The sequence below is a fragment of the Acomys russatus genome, chromosome 27 (genome assembly GCF_903995435.1).
Source record: "Acomys russatus chromosome 27, mAcoRus1.1, whole genome shotgun sequence".
Lineage (NCBI taxonomy): Eukaryota > Metazoa > Chordata > Mammalia > Rodentia > Muridae > Acomys > Acomys russatus.
In genome coordinates this window covers 56,707,887-56,734,274 of record NC_067163.1, presented here as the reverse complement: position 1 = coordinate 56,734,274, position 26,388 = coordinate 56,707,887, and the positions used below count along the sequence as shown (strand labels likewise).

General features: G+C 53.6%; 2 protein-coding genes across 4 annotated transcripts; one reads left to right on the top strand and one right to left on the bottom strand.

Annotated features, from left to right (window-relative positions):
• Positions 1-3,700: 3,700 nt before the first annotated feature.
• On the bottom strand, positions 3,701-10,921 carry Fkbp8 (FKBP prolyl isomerase 8). Of its 3 annotated transcripts, none has more exons than XM_051169618.1 (9): positions 10,828-10,921; positions 9,268-9,575; positions 7,165-7,334; positions 7,001-7,089; positions 6,541-6,761; positions 5,605-5,777; positions 4,727-4,804; positions 4,366-4,497; positions 3,701-4,156 (listed from the first exon to the last, which is right to left on the bottom strand). In XM_051169618.1, exons 2-9 carry the CDS (start codon positions 9,548-9,550, stop codon positions 4,070-4,072), a joined length of 1,233 nt encoding a protein of 410 aa, XP_051025575.1. In that variant the 5' UTR covers positions 9,551-9,575; positions 10,828-10,921; the 3' UTR covers positions 3,701-4,069. The 3 variants fall into 3 exon arrangements, with proteins under 3 accessions (XP_051025575.1, XP_051025578.1, XP_051025576.1); XM_051169621.1 differs by having other exon boundaries at positions 6,541-6,758; XM_051169619.1 differs by lacking the exon at positions 10,828-10,921 and adding an exon at positions 10,628-10,681.
• A 4,114-nt stretch (positions 10,922-15,035) lies between these two features.
• Positions 15,036-25,937, top strand: Kxd1 (KxDL motif containing 1). The gene is made up of 5 exons (XM_051169752.1): positions 15,036-15,151; positions 18,130-18,254; positions 20,856-21,008; positions 23,336-23,382; positions 25,183-25,937. The coding sequence occupies exons 1-5, from the start codon at positions 15,059-15,061 to the stop codon at positions 25,410-25,412; spliced, it is 648 nt and encodes a 215-aa protein (XP_051025709.1). The 5' UTR covers positions 15,036-15,058; the 3' UTR covers positions 25,413-25,937.
• The last annotated feature ends 451 nt before the right edge of the window (positions 25,938-26,388 follow it).

The window sequence follows — 26,388 nt, the reverse complement described above, 5'->3', positions numbered from 1 at the left end:
TCTGTCTTCATTATTATTATTCGTGAGTCCTAAACTTAGGGACGCAGGTTAGCACTGCCACGGGTTATGCTTGATATTTACACATTATCTTCATCGTTCTTTCGGTGGAGACTGGGCAGAGCCCTCGGGAGCGTGAAATAGGCGGGGCCTGCAGGAGGGCGTGGGCAGCTGTTGAGAGGCTGGCGTGGTAGGCGTGGTTATGTAAACCAAGTACGCGTGGGTTGCTGCGTCCGGCTAATGGGGATTCCCAGACCCGGGGCGGCCAGTGCTGTGAAAACAGGGCCACGGCTGACCGCTTCTGATGCTAAAAGTTCAGCAACTGGATGAAACATCCACGTCATGGGCTGGCTTTCCAATAAACAACACTCTAACGCGCCGGCCAGCACGTCCTCAATGTTGCGCAACCCCCACCGCAGAACATTCCTTCACGCCAAAGGAAAGCCTGGTCCCCATCTGCAGCTCTCCCTGCTCCCTCCCTGTCACCTGGCGTCTCTGTTGTTATTCTGCTTCCAAGGGTCATCAATTGCAGATGAATCAGAGCTTCGTTCCTTTGAGGCCTAGGTAATATTCGGTATGTATGATCAAGCCCCTTTGCTTATCCATCTGATGACCAGCAGCATCAATAGCTGCTCTTCACTGCTTACCTATGGACATTTTTTTTTTTTTTTTGGTTTTTCGAGACAGGGTTTCTCTGTGTAGCCTTGGCTGTCCTGGACTCACTTTGTAGACCAGGCTGGCCTCGAATTCATAGCGATCCGCATGCCTCTGCCTCCCAAGTGCTGGGATTAAAGGCGTGCGCCACCAATGGACATTTTTAAATAAAATCATGAATTGCACCCGGCGTGGTGGCACACGCCTTTAATCCCAGCACTCAGGAGGCAGAGGCAGGCAGATCTCTGTGATTTCGAAGCCAGCCTGGTCTACAAAGCAAGTCCAGAACAGCCAGGACTACACAGAGAAACTCTGTCTCAAGGTGGGGGGGGGGGAGATTGCGAATTGCTGGGATATGTTAAATGCTCGCACACTTTTTTTTTTATTTAAAAGATACATAATATATATTATATCTTTATATTGTATATAATTTGAAACAGGGTTTTGGACTGACCTGAAATTTGCTATATAGCAAGGGGCCTCAAACTTGGAGCTTTGCTTGCATCTGCCTCTGAACTGCTATGATTACTTTTTGTTTGTTTGTTTTGCTTTGTTTTTCGAGACAGAGTCTCTCTGTGTAGCCTTGGCTGTCCTGGACTTGCTTTGTAGACCAGGCTGGCCTCGAACTCACAGCGATCCGCCTGCCTCTGCCTCCCGAGTGCTGGGATTAAAGCCGTGGGCCACCACTGCCAGGCGGGATTACATTCTTGTACCACCATACCCATAATAAAGTTTTTCACATATTATGAGGGAGGGAGCCTAGCTGCAGACTCCAGGACACCTCTCTGGTATTCTCGTGGTCATTTCCTGCACACAGAGTAAAGGGTCAGGGAATGCTGTTTCACTGAAACAGGCCTGTTTCCTGGTGCTGACATGAGAGGTGTGGATCACCACCCGTTTTCAGCTTTTTGATTTTTTTTTTGGTTTTTGGGGTTTTTTTTGTTTTTGTTTTTTGTTTGTTTGTTTTGGTTTTTCAAGACAGGATTTCTCTGCATAATCTTGGCTGTCCTGGACTTGCTTTGTAGACCAGGCTGGTCTTGAATTTACAGAGATCCTCCTGCCTCTGCCTCCTGAGTGCTGGGATTAAAGGCGTGCTCCCATTTCCAGCTATTTTTATGTGTATGGGTGCTTGCATATGTGTGTGTGTGCACACGCTATTTATGTGCCTGATGCCCTCCAGGCCACCAGAGGGTTCGGGATCTCCTGGAACTGGAGTTGTGAGCCTCCATGCTGGGAACTGAACCCAAGTCTTCTGCAAGAGCAGCCAGTGCTGGTAGGTGTGAGCCCCCTCTCAGACCCTTGCAGGTGTGAGCCCCCTCTCAGGCCCTTGCAGGTGTGAGCCCTCTCAGGCCCTTGCAGGTGTGAGCCGCCTCTCAGGCCCTTGCTTTGACACATGGTCTCTCATGAGTCCAGACTTGCCTGCAACTTACCACATAGCTGAGGGTGGCTTTGAACTCAGAATATTCTGGTCTCAGTGTTCCAAGTCTTCGGATGGCAGGCAGGCTCCGTCACAGAATCCAGAGTCCTCCTAACATGTACCCAGCCTCCAAAAACCGAGCGCCACACCCAGAATGCCCCAGTAAGGTGCTAGGGGAGTCGCTAGCAAATTGGCTCCATGGGCAAAGGTGCCTGGCATCAAACCTGCTGACGTAAGTTTAATCCCTCGGACCCAAAAGGAAGGAGAGGTGTGCACCATTGCACACGCCCTCACCACACAACTTAATAAGGTGTAAGGACATCCTGGATTTCCAACACTGCAAAATAAGCCAGACATGAGAGCAAGCTTGTAGTCCCAGCTCTGTAGGGCTGAGGCAGCAGGATCAGAGGCATTTGGCAGTCCCAAGATCAGCCTTGGCCACATACAAACTCTGCCTCTGAGGGCTTCGAGCAGGCAAAGAACAGACAGTCAGGCTCCCCAACACCCTAGTTGAGATCAGAACAGCTTTGGTGACAGGCGCACTGCTGCCCAGACATCCATCCCCAAGGCTGCCCAAGGGGAATACTGACATTGGCCACAGCATCAGGGAGAAAAAGCAGCCAAGGCTCTGGAGATCAGCATGTCAGCTGCTGGGTGAACAAGGAAACGCAGTCCCTCTGTGAACTCATAAGGATTTGGGGCAAACAGGTCTTTAGCTCCATCCCAGAACATATAAACTTTTTTTTTTCTTCTTAAAGGTTTTTAGAGATAGGGCCTCTCTGTGTAGCCTTGGTTGTCCTAGACTTGCTTTATAGACCAGGCTGGCCTCAAACTCACAGAGATGGATCCTCCTGCCTCTGGGGTGCTGGGATTCAAGTGCATCACAAATCCAGCTTTAAAAAAAACTTTTTTAAACACATTTAAGTTCAAAGTATGATATTGTAGACCTAGTCCACCTGCCATCCCAACACCTGAGAGGTACAAGCAAGGGGATGAGGGGTTAAAGATACACGCTACAAGACCCTACCTCACAACACAACTGCCCCAAACAGCTGGGTACTGCAGGAACTGTCACCCTTCTGCTAGTAATGGCAGCTGGTATGAAGTCACAGGTTTGGGGACAGGGTGGTCCAGGTGGAGTCCTTATTCCCAGGGGCAGGACACAGCACAGGACAGTGCCTATAGGACAGCCTTGCAGGGCTCAGCTCTCCTCTCAGCCCTCTCATCAGCTCTGGGCTCAGTGTAACAAACACTGATTTGTGAAGCACAGCACCTCCTTGGACCAGCCTTCCTAATCCATACACAGGGACCCCGCTCAGGTGACCATAATCCGTGCCTGAATCACAACTCAGTCACTCTTTCTCTCACACGTGCTCGCACACCCACATGTACACTTGCACGCACACACACCCACCATCTCTCTCATGCTGTGACTGTAAGGCCCTCCCCCTCTTCCCTGTGGGACCCTGGGCCTCATGCATGCCAGACTGGTGAATGTTTTAAAACCACAACACAACAAGCACTAAATTAAAAAAAAAAGTCCAGCTGTGTGCAGCTTTTGTGGGAACCCGGCTCAGCTGTGTGGCTCAGGCTTCTCAGCTTTGGCAGAAAGAGGCCCAGGAAGCAGTAAGGTGCGGGTGAGGCTTTATTTCATTCAGGGTTGGGGAGCCTGGACAGAGGGGCAGGCGGGCAGCAAGGAATGGTAGTACTGCCCCCAGGCCGACTGAGGGGAAAACTGAGGCTGCCCCAGCTGAGGCCTGACCCCAGAGGGCAGGGTTGTGGGAGAGGGGCAACTGGGTCTGGAGGAACAGGGCCCCTCCCTCTGGGCTGCACCCCATAACCCCCTTCAGGGCCTCCAGTCCTTCCTATTTGTCGGGGTGTGTGACCCTCAATCCTTGCTCCCCCGACCCAGAGGAGGCAGCTCTGCCAGGGAGGGCAGTGGACAGGGAGCCTGGGGGAGTTGGGGAGCACAGGTCAGGGTCCAGGTGCGTAGGAGGACAGTCAGTTCCTGGCAGCAATGACCACAGAGAGAGCCACGCCCCCCAAGGCCACAGCAGTCGCCCCAAACAGCCACTTCCACGGGATGGACTGTAGATAAAGGGAAGAGTGAAAGATGGCTGCGCAGCCAGCGCGATCCACCCAGGTCTCCGAGCCAGCGCTTCTACCTTGTCTATGAAACTCCTACACAAACCCCAACCCCAACACCCCGTCCCCCAGTGTATTTCCTTCCTCACCATGAGCCCTCAAGCCCCAGAGACTCTGCACCCCCTGGCCAGCCCAACCCTGCCCTGGCTCACCCAGGCCCCCTTGCCCGGACATTTGGCAGGCAGCCGGCTGGGGTTGCCCAGCATCTTTCGGTACAAGGCGGTCTCTGTGCTCCGCTGTGCAGCGCGCTTCTTTACCAGCTTTGAGAGCTCGGCGTGGATCGTCTGTGGGAGGTGGGTGGGAGGGGGTGAACACGTGCAGGAGGCAGCTGACCTGCCTATCATCGCTACTGCTCCCTTCTTCTGGTCCCAAGGTTTGTCAGGTGTGGGGGCCCCTAGGAAATGTGCCCCCATCAGCGCTAACAAAGTGGGAGCTGCTGTCCCACGTGCAGGCAAGCCAGAAGACAGGGTGGCGATGACGAGAGGCAGCGGAGTCCAGCAGAGCCCTGCTTACCTTGTTGGAAGGCTCCAGCTTCAGGGCAGCCCGCAAGATGGGGATGGCCTCACTATATTCACCTTGCTGAGCCAGCACCTACGGGAGAGAGTACCCACCTGGAGAGGCATTTTCCTCTGCCCTACAATGACTCCCCAATCCAGAGCTACACCTTGGCACTGGTATGACTGCTGCGCTGGGACAGGGGACAGGCAGTCGGAGCACAGGGGCCTCCAGTCAGACTTAGCATCCCCACGGCCCTAGGAATCCATCCCACCTGATCTGAAGGCAGCCTCCCTGATGAGGCAGTTTCAACAGCATCTTTCTGGATGTTTGCTATAGCCCAGGCTGGCCTAGATCTTGCGGTAGTCCTCCTGCCTCAGCCTCCTGAGTGTTGGGACTAGTGGCCCACACTGCCGTGCCTGGGCCACAGGGCCTGCTCTCTGCACTGCAGGCTCCTAGGACAGCACAGCTGCGTCCTGCAGGAGCCTGCACAGTGACTGCTTCATAAGCAGCTCTCACACAGCCTGGCCATCTGCACACCTCAGCTTGCCTGAACTGTGGAAGACCCTGGGCTGCACCCTCAGCACCACCACAAAACACAGCTGCACCAGGTAGGAGGGAGCCAGGCAGGGCTGGACAACCTGGCCAGAGGGGACAACCTGAGCTAAAGGGCTACTCTAGAAACTAGTGTGGAAAGAAGGCGGTGTGTGCAGCCCAGCCTGGCCACACCCTGTTTACAGCGCTCCTGTCTATAGAATCTGGGCAGGAGAGACAGCATGGGGAAAGCCACCCAGCTCAGGGCTCCCAAGGCAATGACATGGCAACACCAGTTTCCCCTCCACAGAGGACCACACCCCAGAAGCATGCACCAAGAGCTCCATGTGGCTGCAACACACCTTGCCTTTGCGGAACAGAGCCTTGATGTTGTCCGGCTGGTGCTCCAGCACCTGGCTGCAGGAGCGCAGCGCTGCGCGGTAGTGGTCCAGCTTCAGCTGCGATGCCGCGAGGTTGTTCAAACACTTGACCTTCAGCTGTAGCAGCTCCTCCTCCTCCTCACAGGTCATGTCCACTGTGGGGGACAGTTCACTAGGAGAGAGCCAAACCCTCCCCCAGGACCTACACCACCTGAGTCCTTGCCACACAGCCAGGGTCTCAAGCAGCTCAGGACGGCCTCCAACTCCCTGTGTAGGCATAAACAACCTTGAACTCCTGAACTTCCCCTGTCCGCCATCACGCTGAGCCCACAGGCCCACGCCACCAAGGCTTGTGCACAAGCATGAGGATGTGAGTTCAGATCCCAGTGCTCACATGAGCCAAGTACAATGTGCGTTCTGTAATCTCAGCACTGAGGCAGAGGCAGGCATAACCACCCATCTCTCACTGAGACACAGGCCCTATCACCTGTCAGAAAAGGTGGGAAACCGCTGAGGGAAATACCAGGTGTCTAGCCTAAGGCAGGGTCTTGCTATGTAGCCCAGGTTGGACCACACCTCACCATCCTTCTATCTTACCATACACACACACACACACACACACACACACACACACACACACACACACACACACACACACACTACTGTGCCTGGTCACCACAGCCTGAAAGGAGCCATCGACCTGAAGGTTACGGATGGCAGGCAATCTATATTCTGGAACATTCTAGAATATTCTATGGCCCCATGATGGTACAGAAGTTTGGCCGTCCTAAAGGCTGGCAAGATGGCTCAGAGGGTGAAAGTCCTTACTGCAAAGCCCCTTCCACACAATGGAAGGACAGAACTGCCTCCCTGAGCTGTCCTCTGACTTACACACGCCCAACCGCCCTGGGTGATCACCTTTGGCGTTGGAGGTGATGGCCTTGATGGCCAGGTCATAGGAGTTGGCAGCCAGCACAAAGTCAGCACGCTGGTAGTGGGCATTGCCACACTCCCGCTTGCGGTTGGCCAGGGCCACACGTTCCTGCCCACTTAGCATCTCTAGGTCAGGTCCGTCCTCTGCTGTCTTCAGGGTGACTTCCAGGCACAGGGCTGCATGGGGGGGGATGTATGGGCTCCTGCTGGGGAGAGCCAATGAAAGACACTCAGACCTGGCAACCTGGCCACCATACCCTCCTTATCAGGTTGCACTTGAGGCAGGAAGGCCAGACCTCAGGTCTTGGGGTACCCCATGACAATCACCCATCACAGTCTGATATGATGCCCTCAGCCTTATGACTTGGCCAGCCCAAACCTCACTTCGCCTTTCTATGAAATGGGAGGACGGTAGGGACGGCTGACTACACGGGCCGGCTCTCACCTGCCCTGGGGGCCGTAGCAGTACTTGGAGTCAGCGGTGACCATGGCTGTCTCGCCCACATCCATGAGCGGGACACTGAGGTCCAGGGCCTGGAGGACAGCCAGTGAGTGTCACAAGAGTTCAGGCCCTGTGACGTGCCGCCCACCTGCCCACCCAGCTCCCACCTGGATAACATCGCAGTCTCCCAGTGTGAAGGCCAGTTCAGGCTCTTCCTGGACCCGGGTGCCATTCTCCAGGGACATCTGCAGGTGCACGGTCACCACCTGGCCCTTGAGTGGGCGGCTGGAGCCTGGCGGGCCCGGCACCAGTGTCTTCTTCCTCAGCAATCCATTTCCTGCAGGAGCCAGAATATGAGGCTGTAGCCTGTTGGCCACACAGGTGTCTGCTTGACCACGCCACCCTCAGGTGCAGTGAGCATCTACTGCCACTGTTGTCTTGGTGACACTGGAATGGAATCATGACCTTGTGCCTAACCTGAGGTATTTTTATTTTTCACACAAGGTTGCACGTAGCCCAAGTTTGAAGGAGAGATAAATCTCTATTTTAGGATCCCAAGTGCGGGATTGGAACGGTCTTGTGAGAGAACAGGTGAGGTTAATCCACTAGAAGAGCAACCACCTCGTGCGGGAGCTTGATTGTTGCCAGCTGAAAAGATTCCATGAACAGACTCTGGGAGGAGATATATAAATGAGCCCAGAACTGGAGGTGGGGTTTTTTGGAGACTTGGGATAGTTTTGGCTGTTCATCGCTGCACTTCGAGACGCTCCTAGAAAGAACCCCTCGAGGGAAGGCTTCGGGGCTCCAGCTCCTGCTGAGGTTCTGGGTTCTGCTTACTCTAGGTTCCAGCAGAAGAAATCCTGCAGATTGTGCCAGGAGAATCGTTCCTCGGAACTGATATCCTCATTTCCTATTGTTTTGGTATTGTTGGGTTATAAGTGACGTATGCTGGGTCACTAAGTTGTTAATAAAATGTATTGGTTAAGAAAATTGAGCCTACATAAGTTAGCCTCAAACTGAGCATAGCTGAATATGCCTTTGACCATATAACCAACATATGTGGCCAACGTTGCTATTCTGGGTTTTTAAAACTAGATTTGCTCTTTTTAAAAAAATTTCAAGCCAAGCAGTGGCTTTTAATCCCAGCACTTGGGAGGCAGAGGCAGGTGGATCGCTGTGAGTTCAAGGCCAGCCTGGTCTACAAAGCGAGTCCAGGATAGCCAAGGCTACACAGAGAAACCCTGTCTCGAAAAGCCAAAAAAAAAAAAAAAAAAAGAAGAAGAAGAAGAAGAAAGAACCTTAAAAAACTTTTCATATGTAAGGATATTTAGCCTGCATATGTTTGTGCATTGCATGGGTGCAGTGCTGTCGGAGTCCAGAAGATGGTGTCAGGTGCCCTGTGACTGGGATTACAGACAGTTGTGAACAGCCATGTAAGTGCTGAGAATTGAAACTAAGTCCTCTAGAAGAGCAGCCAATGCTCTTAGCCACTGAGCCATCTCTCCAGTTGCTGGTGGTTTAGATTTTGAGGGGCTAGGGGCAAGCCCCAGTGGTTAAAAAGTTTCTGCCTGGCACACGGGGCCTGTGTTCCATTCTCCACCACCACTGACAACAAAAGCAAATCAAAGAAATAAAATGCACTGACAGCAGCACCCAGAACTGGATGCCTCTGCTGAGCCGGGGCACAGCTCTCAGACTATCACATGTCTACACAGAGGGAGCCGGCCTGGAGCTGCTGGCACCCAGTGCTAAGGCTGTGCAGCTCCAGGAAGGTGACTCAGCCTCTCTGAGCCTACTGGGGGTAAAAAGCAATCTGTTACAAACTGTGAGTGCATACCAAGGTGTGAGCCACCGAACGGGGTTCACAAACACATGCCCCAAGCAGCCACAGAAGCACGCAGTACAGAGTACAGGCCTGTGAGACCAGTGAGGCCAAGACGGTGAGACAGGAGGATCCAAAGTTCAAGGCTAGCTTGGGAGTCACAGTAAGGTTATCTCAAAAATGCCATAGCTGCAGGGTGTGGTGGCGCACACCTTTAATCCCAGCACTTGGGAGGCAGAGGCAGGTGGATCGCTGTGAGTTCGAGGCCAGCCTGGTCTACAAAGCGAGTGCAGGACAGCCAGGGCTACACAGAGAAACCCTGCCTTGAAAAAACAAAAAGTCCTAACTGTCACTTCCAACCTTCAGAGAAGAAGAAACACAGCTCAAGAAACAGACGCCCATGAGTCAAGGTGCCCCCCACCCCCACCGGCACTCTGCTTACACTTACCCAGGATGTCCAGCCACTCTTCCGGGGCTGGGGCCGGGGCTGGCTCAGGCTCTGTGGCTGCCAGGAACTCCCGAGCCAGGGCTCCAGGCTGCTCAGCCTCCTCTACTGTCGGCTGTCCCATGTCCTCTAGAGGTGGCAGCCCACTTAGGTCATCTTCCTCCTCTTCTTCCTCCTCCTCGCCATCTGCATCTTCAACCCCATCAAGCACCTCAAAGTCTTCCAATAGTGGGACCCCAGCAGGTGGCCGGGCAGCGGGCTCAGAGGGCTCGGCCCAGGACGCCATGCTGCTGGGGGACTGCGAACTGGCCCTAGGGGATGTCAAGCGCTACGATGACAGCCAGCCCCTCCGAGTCCCCTCAGCCGCAATTCCCTTTGCAGCTAGGATCCCTCGGGCGTCCCAGCAATACCAGTTCCTGCACTCAGCATCTAGACACTGGGCAGCCTACCCATCTGGCTCGTTGAAAGAGTGAAACACAGACCTCACACTCCAAGCCACAGGCTGCAGTTGGCTGTTATCAGAACTATTTATCACGTGATCTTCATAAACACAAGACACTAGGGAAGCCCTAGCTAACACACAAAAAGCATCCAGCAGGCCCAGAGAAGCAAAGCCACTTGGTCAAGGTCACACAGCAAGCCAACAGTAGGACCAAGACTGAAAAGTAGGACTGAATGCCAAGAAAAGGGTCTTGGGGTTATTGAGGCAGTGGGGACAGTTCCTGAGGCCTTGGGACAGCCATTTTTATAGCTCCTGAGCCACTTTGAGAAAGGGGAATCTCTAATAAACAGAGGTCCTTCAGTAAACACGCTCCTGCATTAAAAGACTGGTGCCAGATACTAGACCTCTCTCTCTCTGTACCCTGAAAGTACTGGGGTCTCCCAACAGCGGGGACCCGTGACTCCAGCCTGCCTCTATAATTAAGCCTGCCTCCAGCATTTTATAGTAGGGCACTGAGGAGGCAGCTCACGCGACAGGACACTTGTCTACCAAGCACAAAACCCGAGGTACTAGTCGCCCGCACAAGGCTTCGGGCTCAGCTCCCCTGTAAGCCTGGTGTGGCAGTGCACGCCTGTCATCCCAGAACTTGGGAGGTAGACGCGGGAGGACTTGGAGTTCAAGGCCAGGCTGAGCTGCACAGCCACTGGGGAGACTAGCTCAGACTCAGTGAGACCCTGTCTGAGAAATAAATAAGAGCAAGAGAGTGGCGGGGACAGCAATACGGAATCCCGCGCCGCGTCGCTGGCCGCGGGCCTCTCCGCGGAGCCCCCCAACCCGGCTGCAGCACCTACACCCCCCTAAGCCCTCACCCCAAGGCCCAGGAAGCCCCGGAGCCCCCCGTCCCTGCCCTGAGACCCTCACCTGCGGGGCTCCTTCCGGGATCCGGCCCGGCCCGGAGACCCTCCCGCCCCGAGCCCCCACAATGCCCCGCGCGCCCCGCACCCCAACGCCGCCCCGCGCCCGGCCTACACCACCGCCCCAGGAGGCCCGGGCTCCCGCAGCCCCCCGGGGGGGACCCCGGCGGGAGCCTCCGCCTCCGCGCTGCACCCCCGCCTACGTGCCTGCGGCTCGAGGACCCCGCTTGGGGTCCTGTGCCCCCTCCCCGCCCCCAGCCGCGACCGCCGCGCCTCGGGAAGCAGCTTCGGACGCGCCGGCCCGCCCCCGCCCACCCATTGGCTGCTCACGCCGCGGCCGCCGCGCCTATTGGCTTTTGCGCACGTCCGTCTCTTGCCCTAGATGCCGCCCCCTTCCGGCAAGGCTCGGCTGCCTGTTCTTAAAGGGGCCGTGGCCTTCGAGTGGAGGGGCTGTCGGGAGCGGTAGGTGGGAACGCTCCGGGCTGTAGACCTCTGTAGGGCAGCAGGGTGGCTGCACGTCCTCATCTGACTCCACGCTGGAGTCGGCTTTAGTCCTGCTCAGTTGCGAATTAGACATAAGCAAGAAACACCTCAGCCTGGCGGTGTTGGCGTATGCCTTTAAGCCCAGCACTCGGGAGGGAGAGGAAGGTGGATCGCTCTGAGTTCGAGGCCAGCCTGGTCTACAAAGCTAAGGCTACACAGAGAAAAAAAAAAAGACATCGGAAAAAAAAAAAAAGAAAGAAAGAAAAGAAACACCTCGGTTCGTGAGTGGCCAGGTTGGGTGCTCTGTGGAAAACAGCAATGGGAAAATGGTGCTTATTTTTCTTAATTTTACTTATTACTTTGTTTAATTTTCTTTCTTCTTTGCCTCCTGAGGGGTGGGGAGCGCTTGTCTCTGTAGTCCTGGAGCTCAACGTGTATACCAGGCCAAGCTGGCCTCGAACTCAAAAGAGATCTGCCAATAAATAAATAAATAAATAAAATATTTTTTAAAAAAATAAAGAAACCTTGGGTTACTTCCAGTTCAGAGGGCTTCAAATCTGGCAATGTCTGAAACCTAGTGTGTTTTTGTCTTCTTTCGTTGTTCTCTGGGTTTTTTCTTTTCTTTTCTTTCCTTTTTTTTTTTTTTTTTTTTTGCATATGGGATGAGTGTGTGTGTGTGTGTGTGTGTGTGTGTGTGTGTTGGAGGGAGGAACATGTACCTTGGTACCCATGTGAATGTCAAGCGATAATTTACAAGAGTCAGTTCTCTCCTAACGTGTTAGTTCTATAGATTGAACTCAGGTCATCAGAGATTGTAGCACGCTCCTTTACTTGCTGAGCCATCTCAGTGGCCTCTTAGTGTCGCCTGACCCACAGCCCTGGCCTCTGCTGCTTCTCCTTCACACGTGGATTCACGATACCCTAGAGGCACCTCTCTTACTTCTGTTCTTTCCTTGGTTTGTTTTTTGAGACAGGTTTTCTCTGTGTAACAGTCTTTGGCTGTCCTGGACTTGCATTTTGTAGACCAGGCTGGCCTCGAACTCACAGCGATCCACCTGCCTCTGTCTCCGGAGTGCTGGGATTAAAGGTGTGCGCCACCACCACCCGGCTTAATTTTCTTTTTGAGATGGGAAAGTCTCACTACATACATAGCGCAGCCTGGCTCTGAGCTCACTATGTGGCCCTGGTTGGCGCTGTAGTTGTGGTGACAGGCCTACTTCAGCCTCTCCAGCAGCTGAGATATGCAGGTGTGTGTCACTGGACCTGGCTCTAAGACTGCTCAGAGCTCATGAAATCTAGGAAAATGTATTATCCTGTAGAAAGGACTTGAGCGGCTTTCACATTTGGTACCCATCACTCGGGTACCCATCACTCGGGTACCCATCACTCGGTAATGGGTCTTTCTAACATCTAATGATGGGGTGCAGGATTGCAGGGTCCGTACACAACCACACACACAGCAGTGAGCAGCCATAATCAGGACTATTTCTAAACCCCAAAGGGAAGAAGTAAGCTACTTTGAGCTAGAGATAAAGAGAGTCAAGCGGGTGGGGCTGAAAAGATGGTTCAGAAGTTACGAGCCCTGGCTACTGTAGCAGAGGACCCAGCTCAATACCCAGCACCCACATGAAGGCTCATGCCTGGAACTCCAGTTCCCAAGGATTGACTTCTCCTGACCTCCACAGGCACCAGGCACATAGCCTCATGCACATACAGTCATAAAAGACTTAAAAAAACAAAAGCAAGCCTGTCGGTGGTGATGCACGCCTTTAATCCCAGCACTCGGGAGACAGAGGCAGGTAGATCACTGTGAGTTCGAGGCCAGCCTGGTCTACAAAGTGAGTCCAGGACAGTCAAGGCTACACAGAGAAACCCTGTCTTGAAAAACCAAAAAAACTAAACAAAACAAAAACAGGTTGCTAGGGAAAGGTGAGGCTTCAGGCACCTCACCTTGGGAAACATATCTGTAGTACTCAAACAGAGGAACAGTGCAGATGCTATGTGGAGTGCAGCAGGCCTCCACGTCCAACACCAGGGAGGATGGCCAGGAGTTCAAAACCCGCTCCTGAGCCAGTGGGTAAAAAATAATTTGCTCTGGTGCATCTTCAGTTATCAGGTATGCTTAGAGTCCATCACAGAGTCACAGGCAGTGTGAAGGACTAGGCCCATCTTGCCCCAAACTGGCAGTTGCTGTCTGCTTCTCTGGATGGTTGTAAAGTTGATGCTATGTGACCTATGCCACAGTCAGAGAAAAGTTAGCCAAGCTCAAGGCCAGAAGACTCATTTGATAAGAGTTTGAGTCCCCTGAATAGAATGGGGAACCTAAAAGGGGACTGTGATAAAGTACGCAAAGGCTGTAACTCTCTGAGTGTGCGGCTAGGGGCCGGGGAGAGGGGGGGAGGGGGCGCAGGCGCGGCAGGATGAAGACCAGAGGCTTCTTATAATCAGGACTTTAAAACCTACTGCCTTAGGTGGGCAGTGGTTGCATACAATTTGATCCAAGCACTTGGAAGGCAGAAGCAGATGCATCTCTGAGTTCCAGGCCAGCCTGGTCTATTGACTGAGTTCCTGGATAGCCAGGGCTACACAGAGAAACCCTGTCTGGAAAAAACAAGAGAGAAAGAGTAAATAGATGCTGCCTTGCAACAAATCAGCATGCCATTTTTTTTCTATGCTGAAATACCTGTCTACAGAAAGCTTATTAAAAACTGGTTGTATGAGCCGGGCATGGTGGCTCACGCCTTTAATCCCAGCACTCGGGAGGCAGAGGCAGGTGGATCGCTGTGAGTTCGAGGCCAGCCTGGTCTACAAAGCGAGTACAGGATGGCCAAGGCTACACAGAGAAACCCTGTCTTGAAAAACCAAAAACAAAAAAAACAAAAAACAAAAAAACAAAACAAAACCTGGTTGTATGAGGGCTGGAGAGATGCCTCAGAGGTTAAGAGCACCAACTGCTCTTCCAGAGGTCCTGAGTTCAGTGGCCACATGGTGGCTCACAGCCATCTGTAATAAAATCTGGTGCTCTCTTCTGGCCTGCAGGCAGAATGCTGTGTATATAATAAATAATAAATCTTTGGGGGAAAAAAACCTCGGTGTAGAGCCGGGCGTGGTGGCGCACGCCTTTAATCCCAGCACTCGGGAGGCAGAGGCAGGGGGATCGCTGTGAGTTCGAGGCCAGCCTGGTCTACAAAGTGAGTCCAGGACAGCCAAGGATACAGAGAGAAACCTTCTTTCGAAAATAAATTTAAAAACAAACAAACCAAAAAAAAAAAAAAAAAAAAAAGAAAGAAAGAAAGAAAAAGAACCAAATAAAACGTCCAGCTTCTCTTTCACTAGTCTCTTATTAAGAGTATTACACGTTTCTCTGTGTAACCTCGGCTGTCCTGGTTGTTTCTCACAATAGAGAGTATGAGGACAGCCTCGGCTACAGAGATGCATCAAAGCGCTGAAAGTCACACTGAGCGGCACACTTCTATGGAAAGAGGTATGAGCACCACGAGTTAACAAGGAACCTCAGCTACACGGCAAGTTGAAAGTAATCTTGGGCTACATATGACCTGGTCCTTTTTGTTTGGTTGGTTGGTTAGTTTTTCGAGACAGGATTTCCCTATGTAACCTGGATTAATAAAAATAGTACATTTAGCTGGGTGTGGTGGCGCACGCCTTTAATCCCAGCACTCGGGAGGTAGAGGCAGGTGGACCTCTGTAAATTCGAGGACATCTTGGTCTACAAAGTGAGTCTAGGACCACCAAGGCTACAACAGAAACCCTATCACAGGAAAAATATATATACTTTTTTAACTGCCCACTTCCGTATTGCTTAGGACAGCCGCGTTTAGAACACTGCGCATGCACGCAGATCGTCCTATGATTGGTCATTCTTTTGACGCCCTTCTTATGTGCCTCTGCATCTTGGTTCCGCCTCTTCCTGCTGCGAAGACGGACGCTCACTGGTATGCGCCTGGACAGGAGTGCGCGGACGCTGCGTGATGACGCCAGCGGCGCGGTCGCCATCCCGGAAGCGCAAGCCAGGCCGCCAGATGTTCAGGTGCCGAGGCCGGCGATGCCGGGGCCGGGCAGGGGCGGGACCGCGGGGCAGCGGGAGGCCGCGGTGGGGAGAGGGGGCCCATCCTGCCTCTGCGGCCGAGACGGCCTCAGTTTCCCCGGTGCGCGGCGCGGGCGGATTCGGATAGGAACCCGAGTTGTGTGACCCTCCGCAACCGGGAGTCCTGAGCGACGTGCAGTGCGCGCGTGCCTCAGTTTCCCCCGCTCGAAGGGGCGGGGCCTCCGTGCGTGTTTGAGCCCCGCCTTATCCGGCTTGGTTCTTTTTCGTTGTTTTTGTTTTCTTTTTCTCTTCGGAGTTTGGCAGCCGAGTTGAATTCGGTTAGAGGGCTCGGGCGACTCTTGCCTCCTATTTGTGACCTTGGGGCGCAGAGCCCTTCCAGTCAGCCCTGCATTCCTGGGGAACAGTTAGTGGTTTTTGAGATAATAGTCCAACTTAGCCTCCAATTCCCGGGAATCCTGCCTGAGCCGCGCAAGTGTTAAGGGAAAGTCATTAAATCTTGCGGATAGTATCCCAACTTGCCCTCCGGTCTTTGAAATGCAACCTCCTCAGTCTCCTGAGTGCTGGAGTGACAGGCGAGAGCTACTCTTGCCTGGCTTGTGCTGTCTTGTTTCAGATCGAAGGCTCATTTGTCTCAGGCTAGCCTGGAACTCACAAAGCACAGGATGGCCAGGAATTTGTGATGCTCCTGTCGCCACACCTGACTCAGTTTGCTTATTTCTTATATAGTTATTTATTTATTCTGGGACAATCTCCTGTATCCCAGGCTGGTCTGGAACAAACTGTGTGGGCCAGATTAAGATAGAGTTTACAACAGTTCTTTAGCCACCTGAGTGCTGGAATGACATATATGAGCTGCCACACCAGGACTGTGTTTTAAGATAGGGTTTTGTGCATCTTAGAGTGGCGTAGATGTCAGTATGTCAGCCCAGTCTGGTCTTCCTAACTGAGGGACATAGGACTTTTCATGCTACCAGTTCCTGCCCAGCCTGGGACTGATGCCTTGATCTAGAACAAAATCTCTGGAACCAAAATTATGCCTGAGAGATACCAGCTGTTAAACTGTTGACTATGCCATTCATCCACAGTGGGTTTTGTACAGTCTCTGTGTAGTCCTGGCTGTCCCGGAACTCACTCTGTAGACCAGGCTAGCCTTGAACTCACAGGTCCGCCTGCCTCTGCCTCCCGGGTACTGGTTAAAGGTGTGCCTGGCTTAAGTATGTATTCTTTTTGTCTTTTTTGGTGTACGTGTGTTGTGTGGAGCTTGGAGAATAACTGTCAGTGCCTGCCTTCCGTCGTGTTTGGGACAGCATCTTTCCTTCACCTCTCTGTAAGCCAGGCTAGCTGGCCTTGGAGCGTCCAGGGTCTTTCCTTGTCTCTGCCTCCTGCCTCCCCATAGGATGCTGGCACTGCAGATGGATGCATTGCTGTGTCTATCTGCACATGAGTTCTGGGGACCCCCGCAGGCCATTATGTTTCCTTCCTTAGTACTTTACACACAGCCGTGTGCCCAGCATCCTCCCTACAGTTCATTCATCGTTCCTTCCCTCCCTCCCTCCTTTTTTTTTTTTTGGTCTTTATACACATCTATGATTACATGTGTGTGCTGTGGCATGTATGTGGAGTTGTTCTGTTTCCACATGTTGGTCCCAGGGTTCAACTCAGGTCATTGTGCTTGGCAGGAAGCATCGCCTTTTAGGTTTTTTTTGTTTTTGTTTTTTGAGACAGGGTTTCTCTGTGTAGCCCTGGCTGTCCTGGAGTCACTTTGTAGACCAGGCTGGCCTCGAACTCACAGCCATCCACCTGCCTCTGCCTCCTGAGTGCTGGGATTAAAGGCCCAACAAGCAGGAAGCACCCTTAGCCACGGCATCATCTTGGTGGCCCCCAAATCATGTTTAGAGCTGAATTCAGAAACTTGTTTAGAGTGCGTGTGCCTGTTGCACAGTGCACGCGTGGAGGTCAGCCTCAGGCCTGCCCCTCTCTTCCAGGGTCTTCGAGGCCAACCAGCCCTTGACGATTAAGGTGTCAGTCAAGGGAAAGCAGGTTTGATGACAAACCTGCCACTGTCTCAGCACTCAGGAAGTGAGGCAGGAACACCAGAAGGTCAAGGTTGTCCTCAGCTTTGCTGTAAGTCAGGGGCTACCCTGCGCTACATGAGAAACTGCCTCAGAAACACAAATAATAAGCGGAGCATGGTGGTACATACCCTTGATCTCAGCATTTGGGAGGCAGAGGCAGGCGCGTCTCTGAGTGTAAGCCCAGCCTGGGCCAAGCAGTGCAACCCTGTCTTGAAGAGAGTGTACTTGCTGCACTAACTCAGCTGATGACACGCTTAAGGACCCGAGTTCAGTCCCCAGAACCTACCCGGAGCTCGGGCTCAGAGACGGTGAGGTGGGGAGCAGGTCCAGGCTGACCCTGGAAGCCAGTGGATGAGGCTGCCGAGATGGCACTGGAGGAGGCCTGAGCTCTGCGGTGTCCATGGACACCTGTAACTGAGTGCAGGGCATCTGCCACCCCCAAGCTCTGCAGTCTGACTGTGCTGTCATTGTCATAGGAGCACTGTGACACTGGCGCATATCCCATGCCACACAGGCGCAGAGTTTGACAGGTGAGGTGACAGCTTTGCAGAACTAGTGAGGACAGGAGAGGGGTGGTGACGATGCCCAACCTATGCCTGGGAAAAGTTCAGTTCTGGGCCCAGTATGAGCTGTGGAAGGTGGCAGAGTGAGGGCCTCGCTCTTTAGCCCCAGGTAGCTTAGCTCTCCATCCTCCTGCCTCAGCTCCCTGGATGGTGGAATCAACATGCTCAGCTCTGCTGGGTTAGGTGTTTCTGGGGACAGGTCCTGTCAGGCCTCCAAATGCCGCATACCCTGAAGCTGGGCAGCATCTGTTAGGGCTGTGAGGGGCACTTGACATCCTCACCTGCCCAGTGCTGACCTCAAATCCTGTCCTGGTCATTTCAGGCATCAGAGGCCGAGGAGAAAGAGATGGACCCCCCAGACTCGGCCTCAAGGGTCTTCTGTGGACGCTTCCTCAGCATGGTGAACACTGATGACGTCAATGCCATCATCCTGGCCCAGAAGAACATGTAAGCAGCCATGGGAGGCATGAGAAGGGTCCTGCTGTCTCCCCCAAACCGTACCCAGAGCTATGATAGAGAAAATGAGGTCCTGGCTCCAGAGCCAATTCCTGACGTGCAGGCCAGGCCCTGGCACAGGATGTAGGGTCTTACAGCTGTGCGTGGCATGGTCAAGGGGCTCGCATCCCCAGGCCAGGGCTAGGAGGGCTAGAGGAACAGGGTATTCAGAGGAGCATCTGGGCTGGCTTCTGGGTGACACCTGGAGCTCTGTCTGGGTGAGCAGGGAGCCTGAACCAGGGTGCTTTGTTCCGTTGACGGTACAGCCTAATCCTAATTCCAGCTGGGCCTGTGGGGGTCACTTGTGGTGAGTGTTTGCCAAGCATGCAGAGGCCCCAAGACCATTCCAATGACCAGCCCTTCCAGCTCCTTGTTAGGCCTCCAGTCACCCCATATTCCAGTGCATATTCTGAAGCGGGGGCGGTATCTGTTTAGATCCCACAGACATGCACAAATACAAAACACACAATAGAAAATAACACAGACTGGCCCAGCGGCTGCTGTCGGCCTCCGGGGCTCTCTGCCTCATATTATTTCCTTAGGTTTTTGTTGTCGTTTTGTCTTCTGTTTTGTTTTTTAAAGATTTATTTTTATTTTATGTGCATTGGTGTTTAGGTGCATTTATGTCTGATGTCTGAAAGTGCCAGAGCCCCTGGAATTGGAGCTACAGACAGTTATGAGCTACCGTGTGGGTGCTGGGAATTGAGCCTGAGTCCTCTGGGAAAGCAGCCAGTACTCTTAACCACTGAGCCATCTCTCCAGTCCCCTTGTTTTTGTTTTTCGAGACAAGGTTTCTCTGTGTAGTCCTTGCTTTCATGGATTCCCATTGTAGACCAGGCTGGCCTCAAACATAAGAGATTGCCTGCCTCTGCCTCCCGAGTGCTGGGATTAAAGGCACGTGCCATAAATATACTAGTTTTTGTTTTTGTTTTTTGAGACAAGGTCTCTCTGTGTGGCCTTGGCTGTCTTGGAGTTACTTTGTAGACCAGGCTGGCCTTGAACTCACAGCATCCTCCTGCCTCTGTCTACCAAGTGCTGGGATTAAAGGTGTGCCACCACACCCAGACCTCTCTCCTAGTTCTTTGTGTTCAGACATGGCCCTGTAAACTCCTGAAATAGCAAAACCAACTTGGAAGCCCCCTGGGTGTCATGCCTGGTGTGAGGACTGCCAAGGGAAGCCCTGGGTGTCGTGCCTGGTGTGAGGACTGCCAAGGGAAGCCCTGGGTGTCGTGCCTGGTGTGAGGACCGCCAAGGGAAGCCCTGGGTGTCGTGCCTGGTGTGAGGACCGCCAAGGGAAGCCCTGGGTGTCGTGCCTGGTGTGAGGACCGCCAAGGGAAGCCCTGGGTGTCGTGCCTGGTGTGAGGACCGCCAAGGGAAGCCCTGGGTGTCATGCCTGGTGTGAGGACCGCCAAGGGAAGCCCTGGGTGTCATGCCTGGTGTGAGGACCGCCAAGGGAAGCCCTGGGTGTCATGCCTGGTGTGAGGACCACCAAGGGAAGCCCTGGGTGTCGTGCCTGGTGTGAGGACCGCCAAGGGAAGCCCTGGGTGTCATGCCTGGTGTGAGGACCGCCAAGGGAAGCCCTGGGTGTCGTGCCTGGTGTGGGGACGGCATTGGGGTTCACACTGCAACAAGGAGCAGTGAGCATGGGGGCTGCGTGACCCTGAGAAAGGACACCAGCTTCCTATTAATGTGGCATGGAACAGGAAAGGCTTTTTTTGGCTCAGATTTCTGTCCATCTTTTGAAGCTGTTTGTATACAGGAAGCCAAGACAGACATGGAGAGGCTGCGCTCCCAGCACCCCTTGGTGGGTGTTCCCCAGTGTTCCCCACCTCCCAGTATCAATCACTACCAGATGGGGATGCCGTCAAAATCTTGGCCTTGGGAAACATTTAAAATCTAAGCCTTGATAAAAAAAAAATGCTTTAAATAAATAAAAAATCTAAGCCTTGAAAAGAAAGTGGGCTGGAGAGATGTAAAGTGGCTAAGAGTAGTAGCTCCTCTTAGAAAGAAAGAAAAATAAAAGGGTGCAGAGGTCCTGTTCCAGCAACCACACGGTGGCGCACTGCTGTACTTCCTGTTCCGGGAACAGGGACTTTAACTTCTGCACTCTGAATTCCTGCCAGCCAAGGCTACATAGTGAGATCCAGCACTGCTCTAGAGTCTGAGGGCCGCTTAGAACATGGAGTGGGTCCCAGACCGGGCGGAGCGTGGGGCAGGACCCTGTCAGAAGAAACTAATGCACACTAAAAACCTGCATGGTGCACACGCCTGTTATCCCAGCACTCTGGGAGGCAGAGGCAGGAGGATCTCTGTGAGTTCCAGGCAACTGTGGTCCACAGAGTCCAGGCCAGCCAAGGCTACACAGAGAGACCCGGTTTGAAAAACAAAGCCTCCGTGAAAGACGCAGGCTGCCGCTAAGAGTACCTTTGAATAGGGCTTTCAAGGGTGAGTAGGAGTTGGGTGGCCCGAACCTCTTCAGGCCGAGCGCAGAGGCTGTGACTCTCAGGGCGCAGCTTAGGCCGAGGGGGGCCCTCGCCCTCTCTCTCCACTCAGGCTGGACCGCTTCGAGAAAACCAACGAGATGCTCCTGAACTTCAACAGCCTGTCCAGCGTGCGGCTGCAACAGATGAGCGAGCGCTTCATGCACCACACACGCACCTTGGTGGACATGAAACGGGACCTGGACAGCATCTTCCGCAGGATCAGGTGTCTCTCCCCACAGCCCCCGCAAGCGCCCCCAGCTCCCCTGTGTGTGGCTCCACAGCCAGCTGCCCCAGCATCTGCCTCCTTGCCCTCTTACAGCACATCTCCAGAGCACCACCCCCAACCCCTACTATTGGCTCTTTCAGTGGTCTGTCACCCAGTTCTCTTTAGATGCCCCGCCCCTCTGCCCTGAAGCCCCGCCCATCATCTCCAAGGCCCAGCTGGCCTCTGCCTGCCTCCTCAGTCCCTGAGGCCCTGCCCTGCCCTGCTTTCCCCTCTGAGGTCTCCTCCTCTTTCCTTCCTCACTCCTCCTCCCTGCCCTCTGCCCTCTCCAGCCTGGGGAATTCTGGTAGTTTTTCATTGTGGGTCTGAGCTCTGAGGGACTGAGTGAGCTGGAAGTAGTGAATTTCCCCTTTAAAGAATTTTTTTTGTTGTTTTTTGTTTTGTTTTGTTTTTTTGAGACAGGGTTTCACTTTGTAGTCTTGGCTATCCTGGAACTTGCTCTGTAGACCAGGCTGGCCTAAAATTCAGAGATCTTCTTCCCTTTGCCTCCAGAGTACTGGGATTAAAGGTGTACACCCCTGCCCAGAGGTGAATTTCCCTTTTATTTGGTTGGCATCTGTGCCACACAGCTGGGACCCAATACAAGTCAGGAGTGGTGACAGCTGTGTAGACAGGCCAGGCTCTCTGCTTCTGGGGGCAGGCTGAATGGGCCCCCAGGTGCATCCTGGATAGAGGTTGGTTAGGGTTACGTTTTGGTCTTAACCTCAGTGGCATGGGCTCTAGGACCGTGGTATCCATGTCCGGGGCTCTCAGAGTGCTCCTGGTGTCCCTCGCAGCCTCACCTTCACTGCGGTGTGACAGCTGCAGTCAGTTGCCCAGACCCAGCAGAGCTGAGGCGGCAGCAGCCCCGTCGTGCCCTCTGCTTCCGCTCACGGCTCTGGCCTTCGGAGCTGAGGGAGCCAAGTAAGCCCTACCCACAAGTCCTGAGGTCTTCTAGACCAGTCTTTTATTAAGTTTTTAAATTAGTATTGCTTTATTATGATTTCATTTTGTTTTTGATGCAAGGTCTCAATAGCTCTGGCTGTCCTGTAACCCACTGCGATCCGCCTGCCTCTGCTTCCCGAGTGCTGGGATTAAAGGCATGCGCCACCACGCCCGGCGGTATTGCATTCTTGATATTGTTTGAGGCAGGGTCTTTTGTTGCCCAGGCTGCCCTCCGTTTTCCGTGTAGACGAGGATGACCTTGACCTGCCTCTGCCTCCTAAGTGCTGAGGCGCCTGCCACCCTTGTCACCCTAGGTTTTCCTCTAGCGCATTTCTAGCTCAGAGTACCAGGCTGACTCTGCAGCTGGTTTGGGGAGTAGGCAGGGGCTCTTTGAGCCCCAAGAGTCGATAGCCAGCAGCATGTGTCCAAGATCCCCAGAAAGGAGACAAGACCAGTCTGCCCCATGCTGAGCCCCTGTCGGGCCTGGGGTGCAGGACATGAGTGCAGAGCGACAGCAGCCCGCTCATAAGCTGATCAGCTGGCTGAGGGTGCTGACACCAGAGGATGAGACAGAATGATCTGGATTTCCAGGTCAATGGGGCTCTGTGGTGAGTTCAAGGCTAGCCTGAGCAGCACAGCAAGACTCTGTGTTGGAAAGCCAAAAGGGGGGCTGTGGAGATGATTCTGGGTACAGTGCTTGCTGAGCAAGCCTGTGGAGCTGAGGTCAGAGCCCAGACACAGAGAAGTCAGGCCCAGCGGCTGGAGCACTGGCTCCGTGGTTGAGAGTGGGACAATGGGCGTTCGGTCCTCAGCACCAATAGCAGGTGGCTCACAACTGCCTGTAACTTCAACTCCAGAAAACCGGGGCCAGCCTTCAGCACTTGCACAGGGACATACCCACACACACACACATCCATTCACAAGTTAGAAAATTAATTAAAATGCTGGGTGTGGCCGGGCACAGTGGCACACGCCTGTGAACCCAGCACTTGGGAGGCAGAGACAGGCGGATCTCTGTGAGTTGGAGGCCAGGATGGTCTACAAAGTGAGTTCTAGGACAGCCAAGGTTACACAGAGAGACCCTGTCTCTAAAAATAAACAGAACAAAAAATCCTTACTGGGTGCAGCGGTGCATGCCTGTCGTCCTGGCACTGGGGAGGTGGAGACAGGAGGCTCCTCAGGCGTGCTGACCAAACAGCCCTGCTGACACTGAACTTTCATAGCCAAGAACCCTTTGCATGCATGGCACAGCAAGAGAAAAGTGCCCCGGGCAGTGAGACAGTTTCCAGAGCCCAGTGATGCCCCTGTTGGTGGCTCATCCCTGTCTGTCCCCTTCTCCACAGGACACTGAAGGGGAAGCTGGCCCGGCAGCATCCAGAGGCCTTCAGCCGTAAGTGCGCCCCCTCCCACCCACCCCCCACCCACTGCCAGTACCTTCTGCCTAGCACTGGCTTCTGAGAGCTGCCTTCCCAGCTGCCCATCCAGGCTCCCACAGGGGTGGGGGAGGGGAGGGATGCCTCTGTAGTGTCCTCTCTGGAGGCGGTTTCAGGAATGACAATGTTATCCAGGAGCCCTATGAGCCAGGCTGTCACCCACACAGGTGGCATTCCACTTCACAAAGGGGAACCTGAGACCCCATTCAGAGGGAAGTGACACTTATCTGGTGTGAACAAAGCCACCTGTAGCATCCCTGCCCCGCACCCCCCCCCCCATGCCTGAGATGCTCCATGCTCACCTGATCTGGGTGCTCTGCCCACCCCATTGCCAGGCGTGATACCTAGGTGTCTTTCTTTCTTTCTTAAACATTTATTATGCATATAGTGCTCTGCCTGCATGCACCCCTGCAGGCCAGAAGAGGGAATCACATTACATTATAGATGGTTGTGACCCACCATGTGGTTGCTGGGAATTGAACTCAGGACCTTTCCAAGGGCAGTCAGTGCTCTTAACTTCTGAGCCATCTCTCCAGCCCTGGGTTTTCTTTTGATTTTGTGGTGGAGTTTGGTTTTGTTTGCTTGGTTTGGCTTGATTTGGCTTTTTAAGACAGAGTTTCTCTGTGTAGCTGTAGTTGTTCTGAACTCTAGACCAGGCTGGCCACAAACTCGAGGAAAAAAATAAAATTAAAATAAAAAAGGAAGCCGGGCGTGGTGGCGCACGCCTTTAATCCCAGCACTCGGGAGGCAGAGGCAGGCGGATCGCTGTGAGTTCGAGGCCAGCCTGGTCTACAAAGTGAGTCCAGGATGGCCAAGGCTACACAGAGAAACCCTGTCTCGAAAAAACCAAAAAAAAAAATAAAAAAAAAAAATAAAATAAAATAAAAAAGGAAAGAGAAAAAAGGAAAACTCAAGCTGGGCATGATGGCACACGCCTTTAATCCCAGTACTAGGGAGGCAGAGGTGGGCAGATCTCTGTGAGTTCAAGGCCAGCCTGGTCTACAGAGTGAGTCTAGGGCAGCCACGGCTACACAGAGAAACCCTGTCTCAGGGGAAAAAAACAAAACCTCAAGAAATCTGCCTGCCTGTCTCCAAAGGCTGGGATTAAAGGCATATGCCACCGCCACTGCCCTCCACCACAGCATGGAGTGCTCTCATGTAGCCCAAGCTGGCCTTAAATTCTTTTTTTGTTGTTGTTGTTTCTTTGTTGTTTTTTGAGGCAGGGCCTTGGCTGTCCTGGACTCACTTTGTAGACCAGGCTGTGCCGGGATTATGGGTGTGCGCCACCATGCCAGGCTGGCCTTAAATTCTTTATGTAACTAAACTTGAACTCCTGATCCTCCTGCCTCCACCATTAGAATGCTAAGGTGAGGCAGGGCATGTGTGGTACCTGGCCTAGGGGATTTGTGCAGGGCACACGCGAGCTCACGGGTACACACACGCGCACACACACATACACACATACACACAGCACGCCTGCCAACCTGGGGCTTTTGTTGGTTTTGTCTCAAGGGTGAAGTCTTCGGGCAGAGCCTCACGGTACGGGCCTCCTGCCTCAGTCTCTCATACTGGGCGGCAGACGGGCATCCTCACTCTGGAACTGTGATGAGCTGCCTTTCACTTGCCCAGGCCTCAGTTTCCTCCTCTGTGAAATGGGCTGAATCAGGCCACATGGGGGGAAGAGTTTCAGGGCCACCCCTACAGAAAAGTCAGGGTCTGTACAAGGTGACTTGACCAGCCTGAGCTTCCTTCCCCAGACATCCCAGAGGGTTCATTCCTAGAGGATGAAGATGAAGACCCCATCCCACCCAGTATCACCACAACCATTGCCACCTCGGAGCAGAGCACGGGTTCCTGTGATACCAGCCCTGACACTGTCTCGCCATCCCTCAGCCCTGGCTTTGAGGATCTGTCACACATGCGACCTGGTTCTCCTGTCATCAACGGCCACAGCCAGACAGACGAGGAAGAGACACGTGGAGAATAGCCCCTCCCCTCCATCCCAGAAAGGCTCGGGGCAGCTGTGGACCTTCTGGGGTCACAACTGGTTAGTTTGCTGCCCCATCCATCACAGGCAGGTCCCTAAACTCCTGCCAGCACAGGCACCCCGGCTGGGGCGGTGGGGCTGGGTCCAGGGAACCCTGAGCTCCCCTGGGTCAGCTTTGAACAGTGCTTCTAAGTCCCCGTGGTCTGCTGGGCCCACTGGAGGCGGAGGGTGCCAGCAGGGCTGAGCTTGTCCCTGCCCACTGGCAGCTGCTCTCTGCCCTCTGTGGAGGACTTCTTTTCTTGTCATGTTGGATTCTGGAGGAGTAGAAGGTTCCAGAGAGCGTGGCAGCCAGACCTGGGGAGTTGTGTTTCTCACAGATCCAGCAGGTGTCTCCAGAGCTGGCCAGCCACTTTAGAAAACAGCCAAATGGAATATTTTTGTACCCGATGTTTACAGATGTTGGGAAGTTATCAATAAAGACTCTGTTATGAAAAAGGAACACTGCACAAGCAGTGGCTTGCTTCTGTCTTTGGTCTCATACCCCAGAATACCGGCAAGTTGTGGATGTCTCCAGGGGGCCCTGCTGGAGAAGGCTGGCCAAACCCGATCCTGAGAATAAGACAGGGCCGGTAGGTAGGAGTCCCAACGCTTCCCAGCGGGGGTTGGAGGGCATGGCCTGCCTGTCACTGGCCTGCTCTGAGAAAGTCTCCTTCCCAGCTGTGGACACACACTGGCCTGGGGGCTTCTGGAAAGCTGTTTCTGCTGGCTACCTAGACCTAGGAGTTAGGACTGCAGAGGCCCAGTACTGCATACCATGCAGCTTTCACTTGGGTTCTAGAGATTTGAACTTGGGTCCTCAGACTTGCATGGTAGGAGCTTTACCCACTGAGCCATCCTCCAGTGCCGGGGGGCACTCTCTGCGTGCGCCACAATGCCCAGCTTGCCGGAAGCACTCTTAATTGATAATCTGCCACAT

Bases quoted from the DNA above. Each gene is read 5' to 3' on its own strand.
- Fkbp8 (XM_051169618.1), bottom strand. From the start codon at position 9,550: ATGGCGTCCTGGGCCGAGCCCTCTGAGCCCGCTGCCCGGCCACCTGCT. The intron at 6,762-7,000 runs GTGAGAGCCGGC...GGCTCTCCCCAG, and splicing joins TGCTACGGCCCCCAGGGCAG to CAGGAGCCCATACATCCCCC. The intron at 4,498-4,726 runs GTAAGCAGGGCT...CACCTCCCACAG, and splicing joins AGCTGGAGCCTTCCAACAAG to ACGATCCACGCCGAGCTCTC.
- Kxd1 (XM_051169752.1), top strand. From the start codon at position 15,059: ATGCGCCTGGACAGGAGTGCGCGGACGCTGCGTGATGACGCCAGCGGC. The intron at 15,152-18,129 runs GTGCCGAGGCCG...TGGTCATTTCAG, and splicing joins CCAGGCCGCCAGATGTTCAG to GCATCAGAGGCCGAGGAGAA. The intron at 23,383-25,182 runs GTAAGTGCGCCC...TTCCTTCCCCAG, and splicing joins GCATCCAGAGGCCTTCAGCC to ACATCCCAGAGGGTTCATTC.